This window comes from Stenella coeruleoalba, assembly GCF_951394435.1.
Source record: "Stenella coeruleoalba genome assembly, chromosome: X".
NCBI lineage: Eukaryota > Metazoa > Chordata > Mammalia > Artiodactyla > Delphinidae > Stenella > Stenella coeruleoalba.
In genome coordinates this window covers 101127110-101150789 of record NC_137152.1, presented here as the reverse complement: position 1 = coordinate 101150789, position 23680 = coordinate 101127110, and the positions used below count along the sequence as shown (strand labels likewise).

The window sequence follows — 23680 nt, the reverse complement described above, 5'->3', positions numbered from 1 at the left end:
AGTCACCCCCCAAAAGTATATTTCAATAGTGGTTCACACTTGACCTTTTATTTCTATACCTTGACCTGCAACTGATTTTTTTTGTGTGTGTGTGCGGTACGTGGGCCTCTCACTGTTGTGGCCTCTCCCGTTGCGGAGCACAGGCTCTGGACGCGCAGGCTCAGCGGCCATGGCCCACCGGCCCAGCCGCTCCGCGGCATGTGGGATCCTCCCGGACCGGGGCACGAACCTGTGTCCCCTGCATCGGCAGGCGGACTCTCAACCACTGCGCCACCAGAGAAGCCTGCAACTGACTTTTTGTGATTACTACTAGAAGGCCCTGTGGTATACTGTGGCCCAATTTGCCCATGTAAATCCCCTAAGTGGGAATAAATGGGAAACACCTAGAACTTGTATTGTGCAGAGAGATAAGGGGACATTTCCCTAGTGTGGCCATAGCAAGAACTTGAAGATCAGGGAGCTGGTTGGACATTTACCCTGCATGATATGACTGAGTCACAGAACTATGCTTTACATAAGCTGTTTCCAAATGCTAATGAATCTGGGAGTACAAAAGACAGCAATCCTGTAATACTATGTTCTTTTCCCCGTTAGACATTTCACTCTGTGTAGGCTACCAACCACCAAATCAAGGCTTGTTTTCATGAAGTACAAGGGAGGCAAATGGAGCCGTGTACACATGCCTGTGTTCAAATTTTATTCAGTATCTTTTGCAGTTGACAAAGCAAACTTGAGTCAAGTCCAGCTTGTCATCACACCCCACCATGAACCCAGATCACACTGCAGTTTGGCCTGGTGCAGATCCCCCTTATTAATACACAGGAAGGAGCTTCTGTGCACTCATTCACTGATTTCAGGCACTACAAGAGGTCTCTTTGAGAACTGCTTCACATAAGCAATGTGTGTTTAAATCCTCTGTCCCTCTCAGCATCTCATCTATCATACATAAAATGTTTCCCCTGAGTCCCGTTTGAAAAAGGTTATTTAAATGACCTTGACTAAGAATTAAGTTGCTTAAGATACTTTCTTAAAGGAAACACTGATCAATCACTACCTATGAAATATTTTCTTAATTTCTAGGATTACCATTTATATTTATTTGTTACTGCAGTCTCAGATATTCATAGTTTCCTCAACATATGTTCTCATTTTTCCTTCTGTTTGTGCAGGCTGACACTCTTCCTCTTGAGACAAGTTAATTTGTTAGTTTTCCTAAGGCATCTATACATTAAATCTCAGTGGGTGAGAGTTGGGAGGAACTTGTCTGAATTCACCAGTTGTTCATTCAAGTCTAACGTTATATTAATAGATTGCACTAATTTGCTTATTTTTGTGGGACCTTTCACTTGATCCTCTAGCAGACACATCTATACCAATATATCAGTATATTTCCTAATTGAGCCGCTTTCTCATGACTTTATTAGCCATCTTCCAGTTAATGAAGTCTCAAGTGCAATCTATACATAATTTGAGGATACATGTGAAAAGACATCATTACAAAAGAATTTTTCAGATAACTTTTTTGTATTCTGGGCAATGTTCATCCAGAATATTGCATTTTGTTTGGGGAACCATAAAGACCTAGTTAAATTGGAGGGAGTCCAGGGAGATAAGCAGTAATGTAATTGAGGGAATGAATCAGAATTTGAAGGAAAAATAAAATGAGTTAAATATGCGTAGCTTAGCATAAACAAAGTTTATAAGGCAGGCTTACTAATAGGTCTTAATGTTGGCACCTCTCCAAAAATTAACTCTATTTAACGTCTCACTAAAATAACATGTTGAAAAACAAGAAAATGAAAATTTGTAATAATGAGTGAATTAATCAATGAACATTTCAGAACACTTCAGGCAGAAAACTTCAGATAAAGGCTGTGCCCACACAATGCCAAAACAGCTGGTAGGAATGTGAAAAATTCAGTCAAATAAGGTATTTGTCATCATCAAATACTCTCCCACCATAGTGGCTATAATTGGTTTTTTAAAAATAAATTTTAATTGAATTCAAACTTTAGAATTTTGAATTCATTCAAATTAATTAAATTTGCAAACAAAATTATAAAGCTGTATTGAATAAAATTATGAGCTAAGTGTGTGGGAGCTATAAAGATGATTCAGACCTGGGTCTTGATATATGACAAGTAGATGCAACGCTTGAATGCATGACAGAAATAAAACATACTCTCTCCTTCCTGCAGAACTATCGCTTCTCAGCCATACCTTTTGGGAGATTCCCTCAGTAATCCAAAAGATATCCTGCAGAATGGTTGATGGAAGCCAGTAGTGTTTTATATCACAATTCTCCTTTTATTTGGCTCCAATATATTTGAATAACATGTACATGTATAAAACACTCCTGTGAAAATGCCAAGATTTTTTTCCCAATTCACCCCTCCCCATTTTCTTTTTTGGGGGTGAGAATAACCAAACTTTCATCATCCCTGTTATATGCATAGACTCATTTTACAAGCATGTGATATGGAACTGGTTTATGGGATCAGAGTTGTACCCAATTACTAGCACTAACTCTAGCCCCACCCCTTTTTCTCCCATCCAGAAAAGCATATCCAAATGTAACTCAGAGTGTATTAGAGGTATCACCTTGAATTCACTTTCATCTACCATTTTTAAAATAAGTTGTCTGTGAACTTTAGTCCTCTATTGTAGTAACAGGCGATTGCAAAACATTGGTTTATTTAGATCCTGTAGCAGAGAACTGCTGAGTTAGTGCAACAGACCAAAACATGGGTGAAATTTGAGAATCATCTGGGTCTTGTAAATACTGCTGTAACAGTGCTGTCTCTTCCCATTGTCCCTGGTGGAGACTACGTATGTTTTGAGTTTCCAAGTATAGATGTTGGAACCCCTCTCCACCACTCCACTGGGCATCTGTGGGTCCCTGTTGTTCATGGGGGAGGACCTACAGGGTATGGGGGAACTTTCTCATCAAATAGCCAGACAATGATTGTTAGATGGTGTTTAATGTAACATTATTAATGGTTAATAATAAGAACTTTTTCTTCAGTCTTTTTTTGAAAAGAAAAGCTTGGGGTGGAGGGGCTAAAACTTGCCCCAGCCTTTCCTAGTTCTCCATGCTTTCTTTTTATCCTCTAGGAATTTTTTGTCTTTTGCTTTTTGTTTTTTATTACTCAATATAGTTTGCCCTCATTATTTAACATATGGTAGTTTGAAAAATATTTTTCTTAGAGCTTTAGACACAGGTCACAATGTTTTCTTAATTTGTGCTTCAAACATTCAGAATTCCATTTTCATAAATAACATTAGAATGATTTTCATCCATTGCATTTTGAACAAATATAGGGTGACCATTTTTAATAGTCTAATGAAAAATGAAGCTCTGAAAATGAAAACTTTGTAAAATTCCATAATATCTGTTATTAGCTAATTTATTAAATGATTCACTGTCAATTAATTCATAACCCTCCATTACCTACTTGCAAATAAATAATGAACTTGGGGACTGAAAATAATTGAAATACCTACATACGACTTTAGTTTGAGTATAAACTAAATATGAACTTTTAAGGATCATTACTTTTTTATATTTTCTTTTTGATATACTTCACTGACTAATAATGGAAGCCACAGCATCATTGTCAGCATAAGATAAAACAGGGCAATTATCTATTTCATGTTTTATACATAATGAATAACAGAGTTTCCTTCAAGACCATAGTGGAAAAGGCTTTGGCCAACCACTAATTTTAATTGTTAATATCATATATTAATATTTAGAATTTGACATTTAAAATTCCAAATTGTGCCATGAAGTAGAGCTCTTTACCATTCTGCTTAGAAAAATAAATAGGTAATAAATGTATTGGATTCATTTTTCTTTTCTTTTTTTTTAACACTGCCAAATTACTCTAAAAACATAAGCAAAGATGTATTCTTCTTGTATTTTCACAACCAAGAAAATCAGATAGTTTAAACATTTACATTAGTAATTTAAGCAAAATAGCATTTAGCCACAGTCCTCTCTTTTTTTTTTTGGTTGTGAAGTCCTAGTTTGTTTGTCTTAATCTATGTCAGAGAGTTGACTGAGTTAACAGACCAGGCATTTATTGGCAGGAATATTGACTATTATGCCTGAGATTGGCTAATTGCACTATGTAGAGCCAATACAGCGTGCAGCACAGTTGGGTTCCCCCAAAAACAGAGACAAGGAGAAATGGATTGCGGGAGTCCTGCCTTGTGGATATTTAACTCTTTGTTATGCTTGTACAACACACTGGAAAACAGGAAAAGAGATTAATGAGACCTAGAAGATAGAAAGTTTAGGTTTTCTGGAGGTAGACTAGCACATCCTTTGAAGATAAGCATCAGCTTATGGAGAGACTGAAGTGCAAATATGTGTTTCAGCACAAACATGTCAAAGGATAGTAGGTGCTTCACTGTTGACCTTTATTTCTAGTGGTTGTAACGAAGATCAACTTAACTGACAAAAATTAATAGAGCATATTCTCTTACTTGCTGGCTTAGTGAGAGGACCATTCAAAGTCCTCAAAGGGATGGACTTTACAATCTCAAAGATAGTACAAAACACTGCAGGGCTCGGGAGCAGGCAGAGGGCAGTAATCCAGAACCCGATTGAAATCATGTAAACTGGATGACATTATAATTTATTATTGTTGGCTTTCCCCGCAGGGCTTCTGTGACTCTCCTGCAGTCATCTGCTTTCATTGCAAATTCTCTCTGTTTCTCTTTCCTTCTGCCTCTTTCTGTTGTTTTCTGTGTCTCACTCATTCACATGCTAATACATACACACAAATACCTATTAAGCATTAGCTATGTAATAGACTTTATTTCTGTTCTCAATCTAATGGTTTATTTAACTAATGAATCTGCTTTTATTAAAGGTTGTTAGCATATTAATTTTAAGGCAGTATTATTTGAGCCAGAAGAGTAATAAGGTATACTTGTTCAATTTTCTTTGGAAAATCAATTTTCTTACCTTCATATTCTTTGAGCCTCTAATAATAATTATAAGGTTAAGAACAGAAATGTCCACAGCCAGATACACTTAAGACTAATTTGATGATCCCTGAACACTATCAAGTTAATGGATATTAGCCATAACATGCAAATGTATAAACTATGTCCTCACCGGTTGTGAAAGCTCCTTGTGACAAGTACTATAAAGTAGTAATATATTGATACATTTAGAATTAGTAGGAATAGTTAATATTACTAATAAACCTCTCTTTTTTCTTTTAAACCTGTTTTTTTTATATCCCCTCTCCTTCCTGGGAGGGAGAACAGCTCAGAAAACCAACCCAAGGAACCAAAGGCTTACAATTGGCCTCAAGAGACTTGATATAAGTAGTTATGGCCATAACCCTTGGTGCCCTGATGTTCTTTGCTCAGGTAGATTACTAAGGTCTTCAGAAGTATTAATTAATTTTGCCTTATAAGAGTTCAGAGAGGTGGTTAAATACAGCCCCATAATCCTTTATCCAAAATCTTTGGGGTCCACTTGTTTCAGAATTTAGAATTTTTCAGACTTTATAAAAGCAATGGTATAAATATATACTGTCTGTTGTGCAACCCCTGGATTGGGATGTGGGCCAGCACCTCTTAATAAAATGCATCAGTATTTTTGTAGCTAAAGGTAGGAGAATTCACTAAATGAAATACATAAAGACTGTAAATATCCTCATATCAGTTCTGGTTAGGTTTTCCCACCAATGAGTTAGAAAAAAACCCCTCCATTTTCAGACATTTTTTCAATTCCAGAATTGCAGTCAAAGCATTGTGGAGCTATCCCTGCTTTGGCCAATGGGGTAATGAAACAAAGACTAAAGTGAGAAAGTACAGACATGTTCTCTGACCTTCTGTGACCTTTTCCTAGAACTATAGGAATATATGCGCCCCCTTTTGCAAAGTATACTGTATAGTGACTTTAGGAAAAAACATATTTTGGGGGATATTGTCATAGTGTCACTATAGAAAAGAATGATCAATTAATTAATTAAGTACATGGAGTTTAAAAAACTAGGCCTGTGTCCACTTTGGTCAAATTGTTCAAGAAAAATTATCTATTTGACTTTACCATATTAATGACAATATTTTTTTTAACACCTACCGAAAGTTATTTTGCCTGTACAGTCAGTTCTGCTACAGTGCATGTTTTGAAAACATTAATTTGTTCCCATGCTATCGGTATATTTGAGAACAATTTGAACGTAAGAGAAATTGCATGTTTGCATATGTGCGATCCATCTGTTAAAAATACTAGGTGAGTGCAGGAAACTGCATACAGCAGATAGAGCCATGGAGGAATACACAAAATGCACACATGCTTACATCTGAAACATCCACCAGCTATCTTCGTTCACCACATGTATTAGAAGCCTTGCCCATCCACATCTGGTGTTAGAACTTTCTGTCTGATTCAGATAACCCTCCTTCCACCACTTCACAATAACTCACAGGTTGCAACCCTTCTGACACCCACTTTCACAAGCACATTCAGATATTGTGCCCAAACCCCATTTTTCCCATAAGCCCCTTACCCATGCATGATTTTGTGATACGCAATGAATTTTCAAAATGCAAACATCACCTTATAGCTGAATTGACCATATGTGTTAATGAAATGAAAGGGGTAAAACACCCTGGCGGATACCTTGAGAAGTTCCCACACAGTGTTTCTGGGCAGATATATTCTAATTTCTGGTGAAAAGTTTCTCTGACACATGATCCAGAAGAAGGTTTATTTGCAGAAAAAGAGAAAAAAAAAAGTCTATGCATGACACCTTTCTTCTCCCACTTACCTTTTGACAACAAGGATCATGTTTTTTCTGAAGGCTTATACTTCAGTTAACAGCTCTGCCACACCTAAAATGCCTTGGATATAGAGTTTGGAGGACTCCTACCCCCCCACCCCCCGAGAGATTTTCTTTCCAAGTTATTTTAGGACCTTAAACCTGAAACTGGCTCCCACCCAAGTATATTATGTGAATTAGACCTTTCCATCTGAAAACTTAATTTACTTTCAGAAAGCTTTATAAGTATGTCTGGATACCCATATTTGCATAATCACTACTCCCCCCTTCTCCCTTGCGTCTCTCTCTTGGGCACAGAAATGTATGGTTGCCAGATACGTTTGGAAGTGAGTGCATGTGACTCTTAACCCCTTGGAACTGGTGTTCTAGAGCTCCTGACACTGAACCCTAATGTAGTTTTTATTAGTATTTAATGTTGAGAAGTCCCATTTCATGGAGCCCAAGGATTAAATTACTTCATTTGGGAGGGAACCAGTGCATTCCCCATCTTTTTCTTGAGGTGAAAAAAAGAATGAAGCCGAGATGATTTGCATTTCATAAAGGCTTAAGGTCCGGATATATTCCACTCAGTCCAATATTCTGAATTTTAAAGACAGTATTAACAAGTAGGGAAACCTCTGCATATTTAAAATGTGGAAACAAAAATAGACAATAAAATAGATATAAATAAAAATATACATATATATAATCAAAATATATGTTTTCAATACATATAATCGATATATATAATCATAATGACTATACAAAGCAGTACTACCTGTGGAAGAAATGATATAATATGTTATAATAATAGAATGATTGTACTTTTCAATGAAGTAGAATTTTTATCATTTTTCATAGTTAGAAAGGAGTTGCAAAGATTTTGAGGAAATCCAACAAGCAGTAAATCCAAATGATAATGAGTGATCCTTTCTTTTGAACAATTGTACTGAACAGGAACTTTCTTTCGAACAACTGTACTGACAGAAACACCTACTCATTAGGCGAGTAGATGTCACACGTGTTGCTTGGAAGGTGTTCTGAACACAAGACCTAAAACTGATTCCTTTTCTTTCTAACTCTGGGCTCCCACCTTTTGCTTCCCTTCCTTGCATCATTAAGTTCATGTATTTAGGTGACAAATCTGTAGAGTGTCACTGCTGCTCTCTTCGCATCTTAGAGGGCATGATTTTAAGCACCCTCTTCAGGGTATCATTGTCCTTCCCCATGGCTCTGGGAGAGATGTCCCTGAGACCTCCAAGGGGGAAACCTAGTGCTCTATGAGCTGTCTAGAAATCCAGTGGCTATATCAGAATGGAAGAGCCAAGGGAACCTTAAGGGTGGTTCTCTAGGTCCCACAGACCAGTGAAACACTTTGCTATCAATAAAAACTTTTAGGGAGGGGCTTCCCTGGTGGCGCAGCGGTTGAGAGTCCACCTGCCGATGTAGGGGACACGGGTTTGTGCCCCGGTCCGGGAAGATCCCACATGCCGTGGAGCGGCTGGGCCCGTGAGCCATGGCCGCTGAGCCTGCGCGTCCGGAGCCTGTGCTCCGCAACGGGAGTAGGCCACAACAGTGAGAGGCCCGCGTACCGCAAGAAACAAAAACAAAAACAAAAAAACTTTTAGGGATCTTACTCTGTACCCAGCACTGTGCTCAATCTTACGTGGCATTCAAGAAAGGTAGAAGGTGATTTGCTCTAAGAAACATGTTGTCCCTTTGGGGAGATAGGACAAAAACATGGAGTAGCAAGGGAATGTTGTAAAATTACAAACTCAGAGGCCAATTTTATGATAAAAATAGTAAGTGTTGAAGTCAGAGAAGAGAGTCATTTATTTTCTGCAGTAGTATAATGCAAAGAGTTCTGGGCTGGGAATCATCAGACGTAGGCAGGCAAATTCATACAAGGTGAATGACTTTGAACAAATCACTTCACCTCTCTGAGCCTTGGGTTCCTCAGCTGTAAAATGGAGAGGGAATGAGGGAGGGCCGAACTGGGTGATTCCTATGGTCAATTCCAGTCTCTCTCTCTTTTTTTTTTCTTGACCATGCTGCGCTGCTTGCAGGATCTTAGTTCCCTGACCAGGGACTGAACCCAGACTCCTAGCAGTGAAAGGGCGGAATCCTAACCACTGGACCACCAAGGAATTCTCCAGTCTTAAAATTTTATACTCCTGCTACCTTCAAAAGACAGTCACTGACATACTACGTCTGAGCACATTTTACATGAATTAAAGTTAATTATTAGGAAAAAGGATTATTATCTCCATTTAACATATGAGGGAGTAAAACTTCTAAACGGTAGAGGCAGAACTCAAACCCAGGCTTTTCGTACCTGCAAGTTCTGTGCCCTTTCCACTGTGCTGTGCTGCACACCATTACACCAGTATGCATTCCTTTGTAACGGTCTAAGAGGGGAGCAGACATAGAAGCAAATAACTGCAGTGCAGGTGGTGTGTCATAAGTGAAGAACCCAGAAAATGTGGAGGAATCTGTATCTCTGTATCTTAAGGAAGTAAAGAGAACTTGTATTACAGGGATCTGCAAGACAGTGAACGGAGCATTGGCCAGAGTCAGGAGGTGTGGGTTCTGATCTTGGCCATGCCACTAACTTGCCAAGTATCTGGACAAGCAATTCTCTGGGCATCAGTTTTCTCATCTACAAAGTTAGAGTCTCCCCGGGTGTTTTGGGTTCCAGCATTCAATGCTTCTTTGAGCCCCAAGGATGGAAAGCATGCTTCTGGTTAAGGTTATGAGTATGAGCCCAGAGGTTTAAAAAAATTAACTAGATGTTAAGTACTTGTGATGATATTTTTAGTGGATATGGGATTTGGGCTGGGCCTGGAGTAATGGGGGTGATTTAGAAAATTCATGAAGCATTTTAGTTCCTTTTAAATATACAAGGGTAGCTGACTTTCTAAAGGAATTTCTTGTATAAAATGAATGATCACCACTCCTTATCTTTTGTACAGTTGCGTTCTTCATATAGCAAGCTTATTTAAAGGGAGAGCCACCTGTACTAGAAAACACAGCCAAGAATTTGTCATGCTCTTGGGGCACTAGTATCGTTTTAAAATACGAAAATGATGCCTGTGTCTTCAAAATTCAAGTTTGAGGTGGAAGGGTTGAAAAGAGTGATTTTTTTTTTTTTTCTACGATCAGCCACTGCAAAGTGAGTCTCGGCACAAACCAGCTGAGCCCTTTGCTGGGCATCGAAAGTCTGTGGCATTTTTCTGCTTTTCAACTCTCAGTCATTTGGGAGGTGGGACAAAGCCATGCTGTCTACAAAGTTCATCTGGAATGTGCTGGTGTTACAAGAAATCACTTGACATCTGCTATGTTTCTCCCGTGAAAGAGAGGTGGTTATCAACTACAGTAGTGATTTCTTTTCAAAGAGGTTTAATTGGGGTATTTCTCATGGGCCAAATTCTAACTTACTGTGTGTACGTGTGCCTGCCAGGAAAACGGAGGAAAAATACCAAACAATAACAACAACAGAAGTCTGAGGACCGCTGTCCCAGGCTGCCCCCTCTGCAAACAGGCAGAAAGAACAGTCTATCTGCTGCCTAAGCTGCAGCTAATATGGTAGAGCTTCTAGAAGGGTGTGGCAAAGGTGGGTGGAGTGTGGACTGTGCTTTGCGTGGCCATGGAAATATGTGTAACAACCTAAACAAACTCCTTCTAGCCTCCCTTTTATAAGTAGCACTCTGAGTTGGGGGGCTGGCGAAGAGATTAGTCTCACACAGTTCAGTTACACACTTGTGAGCTGTTTTTCCGAAGTATGGATTTGCTCCCATGTAGGCAGGCTAGCATCCTTTCCTGAGGAAGCTAGAAGGTGGCCTTATACTTTTATTTGAAGTGTGGAATGATCTTCCTTGCAACAAATTTGTCCCTTTCACTGGTGTTTTCCGAAGTGAGACTTTTGCAACCATGGAAATCGGCTCACTTCTGTTCTGTAATTCAGTGTCTTGTTGATGATTTATTTGTTCAGTAGCAGAAACGATGACAAATTGTGTGAGGCGGCCTCATTTACTTTTGAGCTGCTATAGCCCTGAAGAATTTACATGTAAATGCGACTGTGAATGTTTTACATTTCATAAGCGTGCTGCACGTGTTTTTGTAAGTTAAGTGACATTTTTACAAGTAGACTGAACTTCAGACTCTCCCCCCACCCCACAGGTTATATTATTCTGAAATCCTGATAAGTCTGCCGTGCTGTTTTCTTGCCTGCCAAGTGAGAGAGTCTGTGTCTATTTTGTGTTTTTCTCCTTCTCTCCTCTTTAGACATGCAGAGCAGCTCACACAACCAGTTCACCTTCAGACCCCTCCCGCCGCCGCCGCCGCCTCCGCACGCCTGCACCTGCGCCAGGAAGCCGCCCTCTGCCGCCGACTCTCTCCAGAGGAGATCAATGACTACCCGCAGCCAGCCCAGCCCAGCCGCTCCAGCTCCCCCAACCAGTACACAGGATTCAGTTCATCTGCATAACAGCTGGGTCTTGAATAGCAACATTCCGTTGGAGACCAGGTACTTGAGCTATTATTGATCCCACTGAACTTAAATATTGGCACAGGATGATTCCACTGAGTACAGAAACGCATAGACATCTGCAGAGACGCACAAAGACTCACACAGATACACACCCAGATGCCTGGGCAAAAAGGCAGACCCCTCCACAGGCACACAATCTAGATCCAGGCACAGCCACAGACCAAAGCAGACGCCCGTGTAAAGAGGAAACCACAGATGCATCAACACCCCTATGGTGGACACCCACAAAAAACATAGGAAACCAAGCAATTACCCAAACTGTCATTGTATCCTCGAAGGAAAAGACTTTTGTCCCTTGTTTTCAGATGCTGCGATATTACAGGAAAATCCAGACACAATTGGAGGAACAGCGATAGTTTACATTTTATTTATTTTAAGATTCTTTGACAAAGTAAGTTGCCTTCAAACATTTTTAAAAACGATTTGCTCCATCGGAAGTCCATGTGTAATTTCAAAAACTTGATTCTGCCTTTAGGATGAAGTTTGATCTTTTGAGCAAAAAGTTTGCCTCTGTTTTTCTGTTGCTTCATATATTAGGTTTCCAGATTCCTCCTCAAGTCTTTGTCAGGTGATTAAAGTTCTACTCCTCCACAGTTCTATGTGCCTTGATCATAATAGACTTTAGCACTAGATGCGATTAATTGAGAAATTATTCATCATTTCTAGTTACTCTCTCAAGTCAAAAATTACAACTTTCTATTAAAGTAGAAAAACATTAACTAATAAAACATAGTATTCTGTTATCTTGTTAAACTGAAGGACTTCCCCTTCTGTATGTCGTCTTTAGATCTACCACCAAAGCTTTTTCTAAACACATTTGTGTGTAAACACTGTGGGTATAATATATCACTTCATAAGCAATGTCTGGTGTCAACTCTGATCAACTTCTATCCCAATAATCTGAGAATTGGAATGGAAAGGGGAAGACTAATAAACTCACATTATAAGACTATTTTTCTTTAGCAGCATATTAACTTAAATGCCAACCATAGCATCAGAAATATGTCACCACCAACAAACTGATGGCACTATGGCCCAAATCCAGGAAACTCTATATCATCCCTCACTAACTAGATTAAATAGCTTCATAAACTGATATTTCTAATCTTTCCCAAGAGGTAAAATAGCGGTCAGCACCTATGGTGAAGATAATTGAATTATCACTGTGCTAGTGATAAGGTTTGTGTATCGTTCCTTTTTTTTTGATTTTTAAATTGAAAGGCAGGGAAGTGAATGAAGTGAGAGAAGCAGAGAGCAGTGTATATCTTCAAGGAGTTTTCACTGACAGTGCTGATTTACTCACTCTTCTTTTAATTCCTTTGCAGGGCCTAGTGATAGCTAAGAAAGCAGTGGGCCAATCTGGATAACTAGCAATCTTGATAAGCAAACACACTTCTTTCATCTAAGAAGCCAAATAACAGGAAATCTGGAAGGAGGGTGGGGAATGGGCTGAGGCAAATGCGAAGAGAAAACTATTCTTATTTGAAATGTACATCTAGGCATGTTTGTACAAACTGCACCCACGGACCTTCTGTATCTATGCAAGGAATGTATTAATTGGTCTCAGTTTCATAAGACGCAGAGAAGAACATAAGTTTTCATGTGAGACTGAGCAGAGAGAGAGTACCTTTTTAGTACATTTGAAAATATATTCAACGTCACAAAGTTGAATTTTAAAAAACCTAGAAACCCTATCAGCTTGATCAGCAAGGATTTTCCAAATTTATCCTTTACAGTGTTCATTTCACATGTAGTCAATAGAAGGTAACTCTGTGAGTACCCTGGCACTTAATCATGAGCTGTGTGACATACCGCTCTGAGCCTCAGCTCCCTCATCTGTAAACATGAATATAAAATTGCCTGTCTCGGGACTTCCCTGGCAGTCCAGTGGTTAAGACTCCGCGCTCCCAATGCAGGGGGCACAGGTTCGATCCCTGGTTGGGAAACTAAGATCCGCCTGCTGCACAGCGTGGCCAATAAATAAATAAATAAAACAATGGATATGTAAGCCAGCTATACTTCGATTTAAAAAATAAATAAATAAATAAAAATGCCTGTCTCAACAGATTGTTAAGAAGATCAAGCTAGTGTAACAGAATGTGCCTCATACATCATAAAGCATTATAGAATTTAAAGGTAATCTTGCTCTGCCTACTAAGTGGTTACCTGCTTCTGCCTAAATATCTCCAAAATAAGGAATGGACTCATTCCTAAGGCATTCCATTTCATCTCAGACAACTACCGGAAGAGTCTTATTGAACCAAAATCTCCCACCTCTTAACTCTACCCATTCCTCCCAGGTCTAGTTCTAGGGTCTCACAAAATAAATAAAAACCCTCTCACACCTGACAGCCCTTCACTGTTGCTGATACTTCTCTACTAAATGTTTCCTCAGTTCCTTCACTTGCTCTTCACATTAACTGGTTTCAAATCCTCCATCCTCCATTGATTGAGGATCAATCCTCAATCCTCCATCTAAGGTCTCTTCCCTTAGAACATACTTCAGTCTGTCCAGACTGCTCTTGAAGTGTCACAGCCAAGGTTAAATGCAGGTATAGGTTATTAGGCTCTTTGGTTGAAAGGAGCAGAGGTCATTCAGATTGCCTCAAATAATTGAGAACATCTTTTTAAGACTATTATCTCTCCCTGGGAACCCAGGAAATACTGGTCAACCCACAAGGAAGGATAAGGCCTATAGATCTCTGGCACCAATATGACTCAGCAATTCTCTGCAGTTTTGCCACTCTCTGTCTTTTTCTTTGCCCAATAGCTTATTGTCAGCTTAATATTTCTTTTGTCTACCACGTAGTTTCTACCTTCTCATAGCAATGTCAGGTTTTCATTGCACTACGTGACTCCAAGTATACTTCCCAGCACCTCTTACTTTATCCCTTCACCGCCTGCTCCATTGCTACCTGCCTAATTCTCCTGCTAGTTCTAGGTTTAAAAACCTAAGAGAGGGGCTTCCCTGGTGGCGCAGTGGTTGGGAGTCCGCCTGCCCGATGCAGGGGGCGCGGGTTCGTGCCCCGGTCCGGGAAGAACCCACATACCACGGAGCGGCTGGGCCCGTGAGCCATGGCCGCTGAGCCTGCGCATCCGGAGCCTGTGCTCCGCAACGGGAGAGGCCGCGGCGGTGAGAGGCCCGCGTACCGAAAAAAAACAAAACAAAACAAAAAACCTTAAGAGAGTGAATTTGATTAGCCCAGGTCATCCCTTCTGTACCAGGCAGTGTTTAAGTTTCTTGGCAAGCCCTGTCAGTTATTCTCTCAGTCAGCTGAGACTAAGGGGAGAGAAAGATCATGTGATTTAAAAAGCAACAGTATGGACACCTATGGCTGCCCCTGAGCAAGAGCTGGGAGCAGATCTGAGGTACCTTAGATGGAAGTCTCAGCAGACAATCAACTTGACTGACTCATTCAGGAATTTGTGCTATGACCAACAATCAGATGTCTCCCCGGTTCTAACTAAAAGTTTCTCTTAATGCCGTCTACTCCAATATCAGCATTTTTGGTGAACACATAACACTACTGATACACACCGAAAACATTAAGTAACTAAACTCTTAAAACTTTTAAACGAGTTCTGAGGCTAAGCCACATTTTAGTTATTCTATAATTATAGAGTTGGTGGGTATTTTAATTGTGTGTTTGGGATTGGGAAGATGTAGGTGTAAATAGGTTTAGAGGTTTGATTTGGCCTAATTTGATTTCATCTTGTTAACCTGTGGATATGTAGCTGAATTCTAATTCTGCCATCCAAAGTATTGGGTTGGCCAGAAAGTTTGTTCGGGTTTTTCAAAAGATGTTGCAAACCCGAACAAACTTTTTGGCCATCCCAATATTTGCATTCTATTGCTCTCATAACTGTATCATCTGTAAGTTTGTTAGGTATGTTTTCCTCATTTTTATGTAAGTCATTAATAAAAATGTTATATAGGATAATATTAAGGTCAGAGCTTGGTGGCATACCACTGGAAACCTCCCAGCAGGTTGACATTTATCCATCAGGCAGCATTCTTTTACTAGCATACAACCCACATTTCTCCATCTTGTTCACAGGCATATCATGAGAGACCTTGTCAAATGCCTTGCTGATATCCAGATAGAGTGCCTACATTTTTACTGATCTGCCAATCCAATAATGATATCAAAAATAGAAATGAAATGAGATTTGTCTAACATGACTTGTTCTTAGAGAATTTATGCTGCCTTCTGACGGTTACTACTTTTTTCTTAAGCATTAACAAATCATCCTTTTAATAACCTGTTTTAGGCTTTTGCACTCAATCAACATGATGTCCCTTGCCTAATCTAAGGACCCCATGTGCTTTCTGTCCCTTTTCAAAACCAAAGCCAATACTAAGGTCTCCAGTCTTCTGACATACGTCACCCATACCACAGTCCCAAAACTTTAGCAACTGTGACTGGGCCATCCAATCCACAAGACCTCTCACCACTCTGCAATGTAATTTTAATTCATTTAGAACAGTTGAGTGCCTTCTTAGGGACACCTTGCCTATCTTAGGCTTCAATTTATGGTTATGATATTGACTACCCTTTTAAGTCTAGAATCATTCTTTTTCACAAAAAAGATTCAGTCATTCGATATTATTCCATGAGTTGCATGTCTATCCTATCCTTGCTCTTCTTGCTCTAAACGTATTTTTTAAAAACTGTTCTGTTGGGCTTCCCTGGTGGCACAGTGGAAGAGAGTCCGCCTGCCGATGCAGGGGACACAGGTTCATGCCCTGGTCTGGGAAGATCCCACGTGCCGCAGAGCGGCTGGGCCCGTGAGCCATGGCCGCTGAGCCTGCATGTCCAGAGCCTGTGCTCCACAACGGGAGAGGCCGCGGCGGTGAGAGGCCCACGTACCGCAAAAAAAAAAACAAAAAAAACTGTTCTGTCATCTTTAGCAGGTATTTTTCAACCTTTAGGGTCATTTTGGATATGAATCTTCTTGGCATTTTTTTTCACCACGCCCTCTTCTATTTATTTATCCTTGATTTTCATCCCTTTATTTCAGTACATGTTCTTTAGAAATCAAAACTGGATGGAGAGCACCCAGTACAGGCACACTGGTTTCAATAGTCAGCAAAGCTCCCCAGCTGACTCTTAATTCATCTCCCTTTTTTAGAGTGTCTCCGGGCATGGAATCATACCTACTTCACTTTAGAGAACTGCTTTCCTAAAGTCTAGGATTTTGCTTCATAAAATACTTATGAACTCTAAGCTAAAATGGTTGCTTTCTCTGAAGGTTTCTATTGCCTTCGACTCACCAGTTTCTCTTTTTTAGTCAGTGAGAGAAACAAATATCCTTATCATTTTCTCTACCTTCTGGGAGGTGGAGTTGTCAACAGTGGAGGTTGAAAACTTGTCAGATGTTGGCCTTTAGTTAAAGGATACGTCTAGTGGATGTCTATGGAGCTGAAACCACTCATGTTTACTACACTTACTCTTAGAACACTTTTGGAGCAACTGTGTTGGAGCATCTATTTCCTCCATCTGGCCAAGTGGCTTATTGTAGACTCCCTGATCTCTTCACCAAAATGAATCCTGCTTAAAGGTTTTGCTGTGATATTCAGTACTAGGGAGAACTTGGATCTGATATTAACATCACCACTTCAACTCACAACGACAAATCAGAATTGTGTGGAGGAGTCAGGCCAGAATAATGGGTAGCAACTATCTTCATTGATTTTTAGCATATTCTGACAGATGGCTGTAGCTTGTTATGAGGCTAACTGCCCTTGGTGGCTTTAGGCCAATGTGACAGTTAACGGGAGCCAATGGGTTATTTTTACAAAAGAAGAGCCAGGGCCATTGGCGGAGGAGATGTTGACAAGGAATGGAAAGAGAAATGAAATCTACATGACCAATGCTTGTTACCAGACTTATACAGCTAGTGTCTATCTTGGGGAAATAAAAATCATTTGGAAGAAATATTCATTAGTGGTGATGGCAGTGATTTAAATATCTATGGGATAATACTCTTTAAATATTAACCCATAAATGTAAGGTCTCTAGTGGTAGTTATCTTTATTTTATAGTACTACTAAAATCTACCTAACATTTATAAGTAGGTTTTCTTTTTTCCCTTAGGGTGTTTGCTGTGGAAAAATAGATTCAGTGATCATTTTTTTCCAAGCTCAGAATATACATATTCAGTGCTTAGATCCAACAATATCGCATGCTTGAATCCTTTAACAGCACTGGGGTTAGCAAAATCTATCTTCAGCCACAGATTTAAAGATTCTTTTTAAGACAAGAAAAGACTTCGTAGGACTAATCTATGACCTATAAATCCTGTTTACTACAGATGAACAGGAATCAACCAAGCTTTTCAGCCTACACCAAATGATGGATGTGGAATATGTTAAATTTACATGAAGGAGAACTCTGTAGCCTTTAAAATATATTTTACATATTGAGAATAAAAATATATCTATAGTAGTCTATTGCTCTTGGACAGTGAAGAGCAATATTTTAGAGATTATCATGATATAGTCTCTAGTCACTTTGGTAGTGATATTATTTTTTTAAATGCTTTTGAATTGACTATCTATAGTTTCAATTGAAAATTAAAACCATAGGCAAACATAATGTGTTTCATTTTATAAAGAAAAGGAATTTAACTATAGGTGAGGTGAAATCTGGTTTTAATATGGAGAATATTTATTTAGCAATCTAAATGTGAATCTAAACAGATATTTTTAAGGAATTATAAAAAATGAGTTGATCGGTGAAATATATAAGTATAGCAAACAAAAAATACATTTTAGAGGAATCTCTGTACTAACCTTTTTGCCCTCCCTCATCATATATACTTCCCTATTCTGGGTTGTATGTTTAAACAAAAATATCCGGTTTTGATCCAGAGACAAACTAGTTCTTCATTGACTACAAAGTTATTTATCCAGTTAATCATAATAAATATTTTCATTGCCATGTCGAGTTAATAGATACTTGTCTGTTGTATTTTACTAAAAGTATAAAATATATTTGAAGTAGCAAAAAATGATTTTCCTGTCAATTATTCTCCTTATTTTCTACAGAGGGATGCGTGCGTGTGTGTGTGTGTGTGTGTGTGTGTGTGTGTGTGTGTCAAAGACATGCTACTAAACATCTCCCTTTGGGAAAATCTAGCTGGTTTTTTATTAATTCCACAACACAAAAATGTTTGTAGCTTTAAAAGCAAAAGACAAGATCAGGTTAAGTCCTGAGGTTTTTGAAATGTCTCTGCAAGAATTGTGAAAGTGTGGTACTGAGTATTCCATTTAAAGAACAGGAAAGCTCAAAAACAATTGCCCCCTTTGGCGAACGAATAAGCAAATAAACAGTAACATCTGCTTCACCATTCTGTTAATTTTTTTGGTACAATATCTGAAGGTATAAGAATGTGTACAATGTGAATATTTTTAATGAAAAACGATTCATTATAAACACTATGAGGAATTAATTCTAGCATGGATGAGTTTTAACAAACTTTGACCAATACTTACTGAGTGCCCACCACGTACCATCCATTGTTCTAGTTGCTAGGGCTACATCAGAGAACAAAATAGACAAAATCTCTGTCTTTATGGAGTTTACATTCTAGTGGGGGAGACAGTTTTTACCCTAAAATGTTGATTATATTGAGACTAATAATACTGTAGGAATTGTGGCCTGGCTAGATGTAATATGGGAGACAGGGGAGAGGGTACGAAGATACCTCTTAGAAGTCTTCTTTTACCTGCCTTCACTTCCCCACAGCAACTTTCATAGAATTGCCCCTTATCTATGGTCTCATAGCACCCTGTTCATGTGTCTGTGAAGACCTTATTCCATTGTATATTTGCACTCGAAATATTTCAGTTACTTGTCTTTGTTCCCCGTTGCAACGTGAGTGAAGGACTATGCCCTTTTTTTACTTTGACTCCTTAGTTCTTGGCTTATATAGTTCAACAAAATTTTTATAGGGTATATGGATAGACCGATAGAGTAAGTGAGCAAGGAACTACAGATGGAGTAGATTTCTGAAATCAGAAACAGTAGTTTGTAGAAGCAGTGAGTTTTATTTTATAAACATGTATGTGGGACATCCAGTTTGAAATGTCCAATATCTAATAAATAGCTGCAAATATGGATCTGTGTCCCAGGAAAGGAAAAAACGTTTTTCTACTCCCACTTACCGAATGCTTTCTGTGTGCCAAATATTGTGCCAAGCCATTATCACATTTATTCCAACTTACGGTTTTTAAAACTGAGGTTTATAGAAGTTGAAAAATGTACCACAAGGTCACCAGTTAGTATGTAATGAAGCCAGCTCATGATAGATGTGGATAACTAAGAATTTCATAGGTAGACATAATAACTGAATTTCTGTGAATGATGGAAGAAATACTGAAAAACCTATAGGAGAGTTTAGTGTAAGAAGAGGACAGTAAACCAAACCGTGGAAACCCTTTTTGGGAGTCCATGAAGGAGAGAAAGCCAGTACAGATGACTGAGGAGTAATCATAGAATAGAACAAAACCAGGGAGAAGAAAATTTCAAGGAGATAGTGATCATGATTTCCAATGTCTCAGAGGAATTAAATAGGATGTGGATGAGAAAACATCATTGATTCTGTCCATTACAGGCTTCTTGATTTTTAAGCAGCTAATTTCAGTACAGTGGTAAAATTGAAGCAAGGCTGCAATGGGTTTGAAGAATTGGTAAAAGGGGAGAAAATGGAAATAGAAGGTAGAGTACTGTTTTGAAATGGAACAGTAGATTGAGAAGAAGCTGAATCTGGGTAAAACGTCCTTATAAATTGGAAGGAGGAAAAAGAAAAGGGGAGAACTATATTTAATAAGGAGGTACACAGTAGTCACCAGGATGGTGATGTGATTGACAGAAGGAAACCTACAGACCAAGTTAGAGATCAAGTTTCCTTAATGGTAAAGAATATGGAAACTTGCAGAGATGATCACATAATGCTGAGGAAAACTGCATGATCCCACAGTGGTACAGGCATCCTGGGTTGCCAAGTCTCAACAAGGGCATACAACTGATAATGACACTGCCTTTGGGGAATAATGCATCCCTTAGGTGCAAAAAGTTTGTCTTTGCTAATCTCATACTAGAGGGAGGTATTATACCTTGCTTATTTAAAGTTGACTTTCAAATATAAGTCACATTTCCAAGGGCAAGCAGCTATTATTGGCCAACCCAAGATGATAATTCAGACTTCTGGTCTCCACCTGGCACATACAAAACTCTAGGCAGTCCCCTGTTGTTGATGAAGGTACTCAATAGTGACGTATGCCCAGGGCCTCATTGATGACATAAATGCTAACTTATGACTATTTCCGATTGAACTATCAAAATATCAAGTACGATATAAAAATAATATCAAGATATCATTGATTCTTTTCTTTTGTGGCATTATATTAGTCTCCTAAGTAAATTGATTTTCTTTTCAAATAAAATATTTGCAATCTGCTATTTCCCCCACCGTTCAACCTTTCAACTAAAATAATTGGTTGGTTTTGGTCTATGACAGTCAGATCTTTCAAATCTGTCACTTACCATACTGAATAGTATCATTAACTTAGTTTTATAACACCATGGTTGGTTGCTTTTTAGTAGATACGCTTGTAGCTAAATACTTTTCCTTATTTGTAATACTCAAAATACTCCGATTTTAGATAATATATTGTATATATGTGCATGTGCGTGTGAACACACATGTAGGCATATGTGTATATATAAATATGTATGTATAATTATCTACTGTCCAAAGTCCTTTCACTCGTTATCTCATTTTAAACTCTTAACAACCCTGGGAGGTAGACATAATAGAAATCATGCCCAGTTTAAAGATAAAGAAACTGGGTCTTGGGAAATTTTACTCACTTCTCCCCATGGCAGTTTTTTACAAGATTTGGAGCTACAGTGCAAGTCTCCATGCAACCAATCCAATATTCTTTGTACTGTAACTATTTGCCTCTGGAATATAAAGAACCCCAAGTCATCCCTTTTTGTCTTTTGGTGAATATTTATAGTTCAGTTAAATTTCCCTGCCTGGAGACATAATCTAGGTTTTATTCTATTTATATTAAAATCTTGATGAGCCTAAATGCCCAGAAAACTGGGGGTTCTGGTTAATTGGATTTGGTGGTTAGCTTAAGGTTAAATAGAACTTTTGAAAAATTACCATTCTTGTTGAAAATCATTCTTAAATGTGAATCTACTTTCCATTTTAATCCAAATGATCATAATTTAAACTTTTATAATTGAAAATCTTACAGTAAGTGAGGGTTGTCATTTTGAACGTGATTTTTTATTGTACAGCACTCTAGATGTAAAAGATATTGATAGGACAAAATGTCTAGCAGTCCTGGGATATCCTTTGTAAATTTTGGATGGCCTCTTGTGAGTAGTTGAAAAAGCACTGAATTTAGAGTTAGAAATCATGAGTCCAAGTCCAATTCTGCCACTAAATAGTTGTGTGACCTTGATAATGTCTCTTTCTTTTTTTAAAATTTATTTATTTAATTTATTTATTTTTGGCTGCGTTGGGTCTTCATTGCTGCGTGGGCTTTCTCTAGCTGTGGTGAGCGGGGGCTACTCTTCATTGTGGTGTGTGGGCTTCTCATTGCGGTAGCTTCTCTTGTTGCGGAGCACGGGCTCTAGGGCATGGGCTCGGTAGTTGCAGCATGCAGGCTCCATAGTTGTGGCTCGCGGGCTCAGTAGTTGTGGCTCGCAGGCTCTAGAGCACAGGCTCAGTAGTTGTGGTGCACGGGCTTAGTTGCTCCGCTGCATGTGGGACCTTCCTGGACCAGGGCACGAACGCGTGTCCCCTGCATTGGCAGGAGGATTCTTAACCACTGCGCCACGAGGGAAGCCCCAATAACGTGTCTTTCTTTCTCCCAACTTCATTTTACTCAACAGTCCAGTGAGAGAATAAAGCTAAATGATATTTGAAGTCGTTTCTGGCTTTACTAACTGTTATTCTATGGCTTTTGCCTTCTTGTCATTTGCTCCTTGACTCTACTGAGCTTTCCAGTTAGTTGGATGCTAATTAATTGCAAGATTACTAATTCTAGGTGAGGTCCCCAAACAAGTCAGATAAATTTAAGTTGAGAAATCATGATTCCTTTCAGGATTTCCGGTAGCCAAGAGGAAATGAGGAAAACACTATATATCCCTGTGTGTCAGAGGGTAGCGATAATGACAGGCAAGTATAATCAAGAAGGCAGTCTTAGGCCAATGCATGACTAGTCTATGATTCCGTTTTGCCTGATACATAATCGGTATTCAGTAAAAGTTTGTTGAATAAATGAATTTAAGAACAAAATCCTTCATAGAGAAAGGATTCAACATGCAACACCTTATGCAGAAATTTATCTTGCCTTGGGTCATATTGTGAAGCAGCAGTAGTTTCAATATTTTCTTTCATATTGTCATTCTGTCTAATTGTGATATAAATATAACTTCATTTTTGTGTTTCTTATTCAAAGGTAAAAATACAGTCTGTTTTGGGTTTAAGTTCCAGTCAGCCACTACTGTATCGCATTGTGTAAATTCATGATAATTTTTTTCTGTGTAGTGACAACAATGCAGAGAGAAAATAGGCTCAGGTTTAATAATATATTTGCCCAATGGAGATGTATGTTTAGAGGTCAAAGAAGTACATGAAATCACTATACTCTTGAAGTTGGTCTTACCTTGTTGATCTTTCTGTGTTGTCCCTGAATAATTAACATGAACCAATCTTTCTCCTTTGTGTTCTTCAATCCGCTCAGCAGGGAACCAGGGAGAGAATATTTCTGTGGAAGGAAGACCTGGTTTCCACAAATTCTTCTATGCTCAAGTGGGAATATAATCACTGAGTTTAGAGCATGGCACAAAGCTGAATTTGACTGTTTGTTAGGTGGCCTAACCTGAGGGGAGTTAATGCTATTTCAGTTGCTGTGATTATTATATATTGTGCATGTTTGTTTTTTTAAAATTTATTTATTTTATTTTTTTTGGCTGCATTGGGTCTTCGTTGCTGTGCACAGGCTTTCTCTAGTTGCAGCGAGCGGGGGCTACTCTTTTCTGCGGTGCGCGGGCTGCTCGTTGTGGTTGCCCTTCTTGTTGCAGAGCACGGACTCTAGGCGCGCAGGCTTCAGTAGTTGTGGCATGCAGGCTCAGTAGTTGTGGCACATGGGCTTAGCTGCACCGCGGCATGTGGGATCTTCCCGGACCAGGGCTCAAACCCATGTCCCCTGCATTGGCAGGCGGATTCTTAACCACTGCGCCACCAGGGAAGTCCCAACTGTGTATGTTTTAATCAGTAGTTCAGGTTTTGGATTTATGTCTCATGACAGGTTCAT

The 23680-nt window shown here is 39.0% G+C and overlaps 1 protein-coding gene across 3 annotated transcripts in view; it reads left to right on the top strand.

Annotated features, from left to right (window-relative positions):
- The window catches only part of TENM1 (teneurin transmembrane protein 1), a 619648-nt gene that overhangs the window by 254727 nt on the left and 341241 nt on the right, over positions 1–23680 (top strand). For 2 of the 3 annotated variants that reach the window (XM_079909818.1, XM_079909817.1), the window contains exon 1: positions 11099–11313. In XM_079909818.1, the coding sequence (XP_079765944.1) occupies positions 11198–11313 (116 nt within the window). In that variant the 5' untranslated portion in view covers positions 11099–11197. Of the gene's footprint in view, positions 1–11072; positions 11314–23680 lie in introns of those variants that run through there. The other variant, XM_079909820.1, reaches the window with a different exon arrangement.